This window comes from Geotrypetes seraphini, chromosome 2 (genome assembly GCF_902459505.1).
Source record: "Geotrypetes seraphini chromosome 2, aGeoSer1.1, whole genome shotgun sequence".
NCBI lineage: Eukaryota > Metazoa > Chordata > Amphibia > Gymnophiona > Dermophiidae > Geotrypetes > Geotrypetes seraphini.
In genome coordinates, this window is record NC_047085.1 from 423,962,116 (window position 1) to 423,973,334 (window position 11,219).

General features: G+C 44.0%; 1 protein-coding gene across 6 annotated transcripts in view; it reads right to left on the minus strand.

Annotated features, from left to right (window-relative positions):
- The window catches only part of CDK14 (cyclin dependent kinase 14), an 895,761-nt gene extending 886,678 nt beyond the window's left edge, over positions 1 to 9,083 (minus strand). For 5 of the 6 annotated variants that reach the window (XM_033931181.1, XM_033931185.1, XM_033931182.1 and 2 more), the window contains exon 1: positions 8,564 to 9,083. In XM_033931181.1, coding sequence (XP_033787072.1) covers positions 8,564 to 8,657 — 94 coding nt within the window. In that variant the 5' untranslated portion in view covers positions 8,658 to 9,083. Of the gene's footprint in view, positions 1 to 7,570; positions 7,592 to 8,563 lie in introns of those variants that run through there. The other variant, XM_033931186.1, reaches the window with a different exon arrangement.
- Between the last annotated feature and the right edge of the window lie 2,136 nt (positions 9,084 to 11,219).

Here is an 11,219-nt window from a genome sequence, read left to right on the forward strand (position 1 = left end):
TCCTCAGGTGGATTCTGGTCCCGTGGAGAGCTGGCAGCTTGCGGCGTAGGTTGGAGGGGTGGCGTCCTAACGTCGGGGCTAAGAGTGACATCATGCTCAGGGGAACCCACCGCACTACTCTCCGGGGGTATCCCCAACGAGCTAGCACCCGACCCTTCTTGTTCCCGTTGTAGGCGTCGGAGAAAATCATCAATAGTAACCACTGGAGTTAAGGGTCGCCGGGAGGCTCCTCCGGTGTTCCTTCCTCGTCTTTTCGGCATTATTAGGGAAAAAAAAGAAAGAAAGAAAAACTTCAACGCCGTCCTCACTGCAGCAGTTAAGGAATAAACATCTTGGATCCAATAATAGGGAGCAGGATCTGATCCGGGTCTATATACCCCATATAAATTTCCCACTACCGGCTCCCGGACTCCACGTGGCTCCTAAGGCCCTGTGGCCCTAAGGCCCTGTGGCCGCGCGGCTGCGGCCGCAACCGCAGCAGCAGCTGCTTTAAATGATATCGGAGACGGACCCAGTGACGTCAGGGGTCCGTCTCTGCTAGTGCCTGCATGCACCGCCAGCCAGGCAGGAGAAGAAAAGCCGCCGCCGTACAATCCGGGGTCAGCAACGGGACACCCCACGACTCCGCTCCAGTCCAGTAAGCTGCTCCCCCATTCATTTTTCTATATCGTTCTCCCATAGGAGCTCAGAAGGATTTACATAGATTTATTCAGGTATTTAAGCATTTTTCCCTGTCTGTCCCATTGGGCTCACAATCTGTCTAATATACCAGGGGCAATGGGGGACCAAGTGACTTGCCCAGGGTCGCAGGGAGCAGCATGGGTTTGAATCCTCAACCGCAGGGTGTCGAGGTTGTAGCTTTAACTCCTGCACCACACTCTCAGACATAGTATTGTAGAAGGTAGCATGGCAAACATTGTCTGACAGAGCATGGCAAAACATAATGACAAAACATCGGTTTGATGAGACATAGCATGGCGAGTATAATACAGCAAAATATAGCATGGTGAGAACAGTAAGACAAAATATAGCATAGCAAACAAAATAATTACAAAGCATGGCTAACATAGTATGACACAACTTGGCAAAAATGGTAAGGTCAACGTACATGACGAAACAGCACAGAAGACATGGAGCGGCAAACATGGCATGAGAGATCACAGATGGTAAATCTTACCCTCCAAATTCAACTTCATACCATTTTCAGTTCTCAAACATTTTCTAGGTTGATAGATTTCAAAAAACTCCTTTAGTGCCCTTGAGGAAACGTGATATAAGATTTGCTGTATGACTGAGAGAATCTTAAACTGTACTTTCTGCTGCATACCTGTTAGATTTTCTTTCCTTTAGACCAGTGGTTCCCAAACCCTGTCCTGGGGGACCCCCAGCCAGTTTTCAAGATATCCCTAATGAATATACATGAGAGAGATTTGCATATAATGGAAGCGACAGATATGCAAATCTCTCTCATGCATATTCATTAGGGATATCTTGAAAACCCGACTGGCTGGGGGTCCCCCAGGACAGGGTTTGGGAACCACTGCTTTAGACGCAGCAAATGAATCCAGAGACTAGTAGGATAGCACACATCAGCCAGTAGGTGGAGATGGAGAACTGATTAACAGGTGATCTTCTTGGATGGAACATCTCCTGCACCTTCAGTCAGCGTGAGCAGCAAGTAGAACATGCTGCTCACATCAAACATTTCAAGAGGTACGCGGGGGGCAGGGGCACTCAGGTGGCGAGGAAGAGTGCCCGGGCGCCAACTTTCCTCGCTACGTCACCGATTCAATTCTACCAATCCCAGGGCAAGCAGCAGCTTCCTCCATGTCTGTCTCAATAGCAGACTATGGACCTTTCCTCCAGGAACATGCCCAAACCCTTTTTAAACCCGCAAACATTAAGCACGTATCTTAATTACTAAATCCAGCCAGGTGGATAGAGGGGAATCTATAGACATCATTTACCTTGACTTCCAAAAAGCCTTCGACAAGGTACCACACGAGAGACTGCTTAAGAAGATATGGATCCACGGCGTGCAAGGGGAGGTCCACCGATGGATCAAAAACTGGCTGGCAAACAGGAAGCAGAGGGTTGGCATAAGGGGCCATTACTCAGACTGGAAAGGGGTCACGAGTGGAGTTCCGCAGGGGTCGGTGCTGGGACCGCTCCTGTTCAATATCTACATAAACGACCTAGAGACAGGTACAAAGTGTGAGGTCATTAAATTTGCAGATGACACCAAACTATACAGCAGGGCTCAAACCAGGGAAGAATGCGAAGATCTCCAAAAGGATCTAACGCAGCTGGAAAAGTGGGCCGAAAAAAGGCAAATGAGCTTCAACATAGGAAAATGCAAGGTCATGCACGTGGGGAAAAAGAACCCGATGTTCACATACAAAATGGGGGGAACTCCACTAGGGGTCAGTAACCTGGAGAGAGACCTGGGAGTGATGGTAGACGCAACACTGAAGGCATCGGCGCAGTGCGCCACAGCCTCAAAGAAAGCAAACAGAATGTTGGGTATCATAAAGAAGGGTATTACGACCAGGACAAAGGAAGTCATCATGCCGCTGTATCGTGCAATGGTGCGGCCGCATCTGGAGTACTGTGTCCAGTACTGGTCGCCGTACCTCAAGAAGGACATGGCAGTACTTGAGGGAGTACAGAGAAGAGCAACTAAACTGATAAAGGGAATGGAAAATCTCCCTTATACCGACAGATTGAAGCAGTTGGGACTTTTCTCCCTGGAAAAGCGGAGACTTAGAGGAGACATGATAGAAACCTTCAAGATCCTGAAGGGCATAGAAAAAGTAGACAGGGACAGATTTTTCAAATTAAAGGGCACCACAAGTACAAGGGGGCACTCGGAGAAATTGAAAGGGGACAGGTTTAGAACAAACACTAGGAAGTTCTTTTTCACTCAGAGGGTGGTGGATACATGGAACGCGCTTCCAGAGGCTGTTGTAGACAAGAAAACATTAAATGGTTTCAAAGAAGGTTTGGATAGATTCCTAGAAGAAAAAGGGATTGAAGGGTATAGATAGGTATAGGCCACTACTCAGGCAATGGGCCTGATGTGCCGCCGCGGGAGCGGACCGCTGGGCAGGATGGACCTATGGTCTTCCTCAGCGGAGGCAACTTCTTATGTTCTTATGTTCTTAAGTGCCATGAAGAGGGGTCCTAGCTATAAGTCTTCAGACTATTCATGTGTGCTTGCATTACGTCCTCACATCTTTCTTTTTTCCCCTATTATATTTGATGCACTGAACATATTCTTGTGTATATCCTCATTTTTGCCAGCCTCACCTTTACTTTTTATACATTTTCTTTCAGAGTCCATTTTTAGCTCTTGTGCTCTATTTACACTTTACATGTTTCTATGCAATGCATCTGTGTTGTACAGGTAAAAATTAGCATAGCAACCCATGAATGTTGCCTCAGGAATAAAACAAGTCAGAAAAATGAGAGGCAGGCACTACAGATCCAGCGAAGAAAGAGACCCAGCTACTGCACAATAGTGACACCTACCAGTCAGGCTCAGGGTACGCACACAGAGTTCTGGCAGGGGACTACAGATAGTGGACTCTGACCAAGCGCTGTCACTGTAATTTCTGGCCTGAAGAAGGAGGTAATGAATCAAATGAAAACTAAAACTAATAGATAATTAATTAGCGTTGCTGCTGCTGCCACCGCAGTCCAGCAATTTCCTCCTGCCCTTTTTGGCATCCAGCAGAATCAGAACAGGCCTCTCTACAGGGTTTCAACAACCTGAATCTTGATTTTAAAACTCCCACCTTTTCCCCCTTCATCTAGCCCTGCCACCCAAGTATGTTTAAAAAATAATAATGATAACAATAATAAGCTAGACTTATCTGAGTTCCAAAATGTAATCAGCCCCTTGTCTATTGTACAGTGCTTGTATTTGGAGACCCACTTTTTCAAAACTGCGTTAAAGTCTTAACCTTACCAATTTGTAAAGCATCACATGTTTGTCATTCTTTCTGTAACCCCTACCCACTCCCTTTGCATTCTCTATATGAGCAGCATATATTGATTCACCATTTTTGTCCAGTGTGTCTTTCATAATTAGATTGTAAGCACTTTTGAGCAGGGGCCATCTCTTGTATTTTGATGTACAGCGCTACGTGCTTCTGGTAGTGCTACAGAAATAATAAATAGTAGTACTAGTGGTGGTACTTTTACCAAATCTAAATTCAAGAAAGATTGCAATCTGATGCTTATGGGCTTACCTGCAACGACATTAAGTGCCTTGCAGGTTGCGCAAAACTCAGTTGTCAGGACGCTGTTTCGGTTGGGGAGGACTGAACATGTGTCAGAATACTACATGATGTTATACTGGTTGAAATTGGAAAATCGAATACGGTATAAATTGGAATGAAGTACCAATGTATATATGCCAGCGATTATGGAAGAGACACTAGTTCTCTAAAATGAAATACGGTAACTAAGACTATTATAGCTGCTTGAGCGCTGATCGCTAATCTGTGTTTGTTTTAAACACTGTGTATGTTCTCACTGTAAAGCACTTTGTATAAAGCGGGATATAAATGAATTTTTTTTTTAACCCTCAAATTCCTACATTATGTCACTGGACATTGATGCTAAGAAGTGAAATCATTCAAGAACAGAAATTTGGGAAGAGTATTTCCCTGCAGTGCAGGTAGCACAGAAACCTTCATTACTGACGATTCCAAAAGGAATCGTAGACATTATAGACCACATTGTTTCCTTTGCAATCTAAACTGAAATGACTTGCTGAAGATCAAACCGAGCAGTGGGGAAAGCAGGATTTGAACTTCGGTGTTGCTGTTCCTCTAATCACCAAGCTACTCCACCATTGCCACAGTTTTACTGCTGGAAGACTTTCATTCCCAACATGAGGTAAAGGAATGATTTAAACATTTTTGATGTATGTTTATTGTGTTAGAAAGTGTTTATGAAAGATGGGCCAAATGTTAAAGCTTTAAATGACAGATCGGAACATGTTTCAAATCTGGGTTAATTCAGCTCTCTTGTATGTTACTACATGTTCAATATACAGTGCTTTCTAAGTAAGAGAAAATTAAATTCATACAGGGTGATTCATTAAGCCCTGACTTGTGGACTTTTGTGTTTGCCCATATAAATGTAGTCTAAGCCATGGCTATATTCTGGATCAGCTGTGTTTTAGTGATACTTCGTCAATGGTTTAAAAAAAAACAAAAAACAACCCAACACAGAGGCTTTGGCATTGAAAAAAACACTGTACATTCTGGGCCAGATTCTGTAAACAACGCCTACAAAATTGTATCAATCACACTTAGGTACCATTTACAGATTCACAGCTAATGGCGCCTATCAGGGTTTTACTAGCCTACATTGCAGGCATCTAATCTTTGATTTTTTTATACCGATTCATCCCAACAGCAGGGCTCGACTCGGTTAACAAAATATGAATAAAATTATACAGGAGATTAGAACAGAAACTATATCTTTTAGGCCAGATTTTTATCTTTTATGATTATTTGAAAAAGAAGGATCATTAGTAAATTTCTGAAATAAATATGTCTTCGGTACTTTACGAAAAGTGGGTAGATGAGAGAGAACTCAATTATAGAAGGAAGGTCATTCCAAACTTTTACGAATAAAATCAGAAAATGATCGACAAAAATTGGCCATAGGGGTCCTTTTATCAAGCTGCGGTAGGGGTTTAACGCGCGTAATACCGCATGTTAAACCGCCTGCCGCGCTAGCCGCTAACGCCTGCTTTGAGCAGGCGTTAGTTTTTTAGCCGGCCGCAGGGGTTAGCGCATGACGAAATGTCCAACGCGCTAACCCCACTAGCGTGGCTTGATAAAATGACCCCATACTTTTTATTCCTTTAACAGTGGGAAAGCCAAGTTTATATTTCTAAGAGCTCTTGTTAGTGAATCACACCTAACGGCACCTAAATCCCACTCCACTCCTAACCATGCTCACTTAGGGCATAAGGCGCTGTTAGACATCCCAGAGTAGACGCTTCCCAATGCCTACTTTTTTCTAACGAGTTTTATTCAGTTTTAAATGACGCGATCAATTATTGTGCAGATTAAAGCCAATCAAAACAAGCTAGGCAGCAGTACGGCACCTACTGACACTTAACTTAGAGCGCCGTTTATAAAATACGGCCCTCTCTTCTTTGCTCATACCATGCCCTTACCAAACCAGGTTTCAATTGTTGTGGATTAAACTCAGGTAAGAAAAATCAGACTATGCAAGTTTCTCTTAAAAAAAAAAAAAATGTTAACAATAAACTTGCCACATTAAAATGTTTATTGTTAATAGTTCTGTTATAGCTAAATCACTTTCACTGTATAGGTGGTTAGTGTTCCTTGTATTATCTTTCAAGACTGCCATTCATTGATTTTCAATAAAGATAATATATCGCGTCCAAAGATGAATAAAGGAGAAAAATACAATGTAGTCTTCCTCTGCTGTGTTAACTCTGCAGAATTTGAGATTGTTTAGATGAAAGTGTACTGGTAACTGCTATTGTATAATGAGATTTTATTAGAATTGTACATTTTTATATCTATGACAAAATTGGTTTAGAGTTGTAAACCACTATAGCACTACAGTTTTTAGCGGCATTATCAAGTATATTTGTAACCCGTTCTGAGCTCTTTGGGGAAAGCAGGATAGAAAATGGGCTTAAATAAATAAATAAACATTAAAATCAAATCAAATGTCAGAACCTGGCACATGCTGACAAGTCATGTAAACCGTTTAATTAAGTAGACATGGCATCAGAAACAGAACAAACACTATGTCTTAATTTCAGAATTGCATTCCAGTTGTAAAAAGAATAAGTCTGACAGAAAAAATAACTTTAAATTTTGGCTTGGAGCTACCAGGCACTCTGCTTTTGTACCCAGTAGTTAGAGCTGTCCTGTGTCTCCACTCCAAGTACTTGAGTAGTATGGAGACTGGCAGAACCTGACCGCACTCACAGCTAAAATGAATAGGATATGTAGCTCCAGAGCTAGAATTTAAAACACTAGGGTACTGATTCAATCATTTCTTCACTACAAGAGAGGAATGGCCATTACCAGTTTGAGATACATATTTGGGCAGAATGTGTCACCTGTTCATCCTTAACACTATGTTTTATCAAGTTGATATTGTTGTACTTTTAATTTGTATAGCCTTAGGACAGGGGTGTTAAAGTCCCTCCTTGAGGGCCGCAGTCCAGTCAGGTTTTCAGGATTTCCCCAATGAATATGCATGAGATCTATTAGCATACAATGAAAGCAGTGCATGCAAATAGATCTCATCATCAGGTTTCAGGTTTATTAGGATTTTATATACCGCCTATCAAGATAATCTAAGCGGTTTTACAATCAGGTACTCAAGCATTTTCCCTATCTTTCCCGGTGGGCTCACAATTTATCTAACGTACTTGCATGCATATTCATTGGGGAAATCCTGAAAACCCGACTGGATTACAGCCCTCGAGGAGGGACTGTGACACCCCTGCCTTAGGAGAACCCCTCCCCCCCAAAAAAATAGTACTCCTTGCTCAACTTACTATGTTCAGCCTTCATGACTTAAAACAGAGCTCAAGCAAGAAAATCGTACCCGAGCCTTAGGTGAAATGGCATTGCCCGTGTTCAATAAGTTGTTGGAAAACTTGTAGACAAAGGATCACATAAGTTCCTTCCTCTGAAAAAGAACAGGCTTTTCAGTCTACTGAACCATAGCTGATATACACCTTATAATCCTACAGCACGTTTTTAGTCTTTGTCCATACAAAAACCTTAGGCACAATGTCCTCGACCAGTACAGGTCAGAATCAAAGCTTGAAAACTGTCCTTCCCACTGCCTCTGGTATATCATGTCATTTTATTTTACTGGTATTAATCCCACTACATTTCTAGTTTTTTCCTTTTAACCATTTTATGTATTACTTAGGAACACATTTACAAGCTGTCACGACAATAAAATGCTCCGAATCAGCACAACCTATATACATATTTACTAAGCCATGCCTGTGTATTTTGGCCTAAAACATCTCCCAATAAAGTTTACCCTGAAGACATGTTAAACAGGAGAGCCAGGTGAGGAAGCACTGCTTAATTTGGGTACATTTTGACACTCTCCTATATTTGTAAAATTATTTCCCAACCACAACCACGATGACAACGGCTCAGTCAGAATCTACCCCCCTTTTTCTTTATGTTCATCTAAAGACGAGCACATTTACGGGGGTAGATCGGGGGGGGGGGGGAAAGGTCATATAATTCACGCTTAAGAAAATCAGTTTAAAACCGTTAGTTCTACGCTCTGCTTTTTTCTCTCTCTCTCTCTCCTGTAGAATGGCTGCAGCCACTGTCTGTCTCTCGTTCAACATCTGTATCTGACGCCAGCGCATACCAAAAATATTTTTTGCCTTCCCCAAAGTTCAGAAAACGGAAGTCGGTCTTGACAAAAAAACACAGCTCGTTTGCAATGCGCCACTTCGTTAATCAGGCTAGACAGGAGGGGGAGGGAAAAGCGCCCCCGCGAGGGATCTGCCACTTACCTATCCGGCTGAAACTCTCCGACAAAGTTCTGCGGAGCTTTTTCATTTTGCTGATTTTCTCGGCCGGCTGAGGTGCTTCGATCATGTCGCACATCTCGGGGGCGAGATTTGCACCGGGGGGGGGGTGTCTTTGCGACAAGGGGGGGGGGGGAATGAGAGGGACCAGTGAGGACAGCAGAGGTGCCAGGTGGATTCGCAGCTCCCTCTCGCAGGCTGCAACCGAGTTCACCTCCTAGGTTTTGCCCGGGGCAGCCGCACAGAAAGCTGGACTCATTTTGCCTTCCCCTTGGGGCGATGCACTGTTATTTTGGCAATCCAGAGACACTCTTAAGAAAACCCGAGAAAGGAGGGCCAGCAGCAGCCAAAGAGCCTCGACGGAGGGAGGGTTGCAGTTGGAAAGCACGGGCAGAAAAGGGACGGGATGCAGCAGCGCTCCCCAAGGCTCCAAGAGCCTACACGCGCCTGTAGTAAGGCTGAGCTTGCCCACGAGCCCCACTGCCAGGACCGCTCGAGCGTGCTCCACCCCCCCCCCCCCGTGTGCGGGAGGTGTGGCTCCTCGTCCTCCTGGGTCTCTCATTGGCTGCTGCGGGCGTTCGGGGACGCTCCCTGTGGATACGGCTCTGTGCAGCCTCCTGTGCCGGTTTCCATAGCGCGGGGATGCGTGACATTTGTACCAATAAAAAGGTACCACTTATTTAAATTTTGTTTTTAAGGCTTTCTGTCAGTGTGGCCTTTGGCGGCGACGGCGAGGTTTCACCTACCGATCGTGCCGTGCATTTGACCGCCACAGTCGTTGCACATAGGCGTCAACTTTTCATAGTGATTGGAGGTGTTAAAAAGCAACACAAATTATTCCTTCCTGAGTACAGTGAAGGACTTTGTTCAGTATTGGGGATGCTGGCTCACCCCATCATCTTGTAGGTTTTCTTCCTCTTCCGTTATTTGTGCTCCGAGGTTTCTTCTTACTAAACTTTGTGTGTGTGTTTTATTCCTAACTAGCAAGCGGTGAATTTTTTTGTCCCTAACCCCTTCACGGGGAGGGGGGGGGGGAATAAAATTAGGCGCCACCTCCCGCGGGGATAGTTCATTCAGGAAATTGCTGAAAACGCAATTATTTGTTGATGCATTTCTTTGAGCAAGGTTTTGATGCAAAGATTGAATCTATCTGCTTTTGCTTTTATCTGTTCTGACCTGTTTCAATATTTTATGTATGTAACTTTATTGTAAACTGTTTTGGAATAAAACGGTTTAGAAATTTTTAAAATAAAGTATGAGCAGGTAGCATTCCTTTTTGTGCCTAATAGGATGGCTTGGTCATTTTCCTAACTTTTCAGTGAATTGGCTTAAGGTGGTGCAGAAACAGATTTTTTTGTAAATCTGTGTTTGTTTTCATAGTGCCCTATAGTCTACTGTATCCCAAATTCCAATCATTGCACATCACGAGAGTCTGTCTGTAAGAGCCGGCAGCTATTTCCGGCGCACATTTCTCTCCCAGGGAAAAGTGAATGAGCCTCAGATCCACAGGGAGAAACAGGCACTGAACAAAGCAAAAAGCTTTGTTTGGAAGCAGCGTGCAAAACCGTTCCCACTTTATCCGAAGTATTAGCTCAGGACAAAGGAAACGACCTCATCCCTCCCAGAGAGCCAAATTTAGAAGAAAAAGAAGAGAAATGAAAGAACCTTCAAAGCAAAGCCACAGGAATACATGGAGCAAAATGAGGAAAAACATGAAAGAATGATATGTAGCCTATTTACCCTCATAGAAAGCTTTATGTTTTGCAAGTCTATACTTAGCCCTAGATGCACTATTTTTTAAAATAAATTTAAGTATTTATATACCACTTATAGCCTAAGTGGTTTACATTAAGTTACTCAAGCATTTTATCCCTATCTGTTCCAGTGGGCTCACACTCTATATAATGTACCTGGGGCAATGGGGGGATTAAGGGCTAGATTCACTAACCTGCCCGATCATGCCCGATCCGCGGCAGGCTGACTGATCCACAACTGGTCAGCATGCAAATGGGGGCGAATGGAGGAATGCCTCCCACCGACCACACAGATCGCTAGTGAATGATCCTGAAGCATGCGCAGACCAACTTCTTTGCCTATAGATGGTCTGCGCATGCTCTCTGCTGGAACTTTTTTAGACATCTATACTCGGCTCCATAGCAAACAATGAGCTGTAAATAAGACAGATTGGCCTGTCCTCAGCACTTTTCCCTTGTCAATCATAACTCTGTCATTCAGATCAAGATTAACCTTTCCATCAAGCAACTCTGGTTTTAAACCTTGACAGTCAAGCTTCCGACCTGTTCTAACATGCTCTTCCAGGCGAAGGGGAAGAGAGAGGGACGTCAGCGGGTCTCCTCCCTCCCACCGGTGTGCGAGTGCTGCCAACTTGTTGCAGGGGATGGAGGAGAACCAAGGGAGGCTGCAGAGGAGAAGTTCATGGCTTGTGCCCAGCGCAACATCAAGCTAATGGTTTGGGAGCAGAAACCAAAATGGAAATCCGTGCCACCCTGACTCTCCTGCTCTCTGCCACCCTACCCTGCAATGCAGCTCCACTTTAAACCCGCAGATTAAAACCACGGGCTTGCACTACGAGGAAGGGCGGCAGAGAGCAGGAGATGTGCCTCAGTAGTCTGGTTGTTTT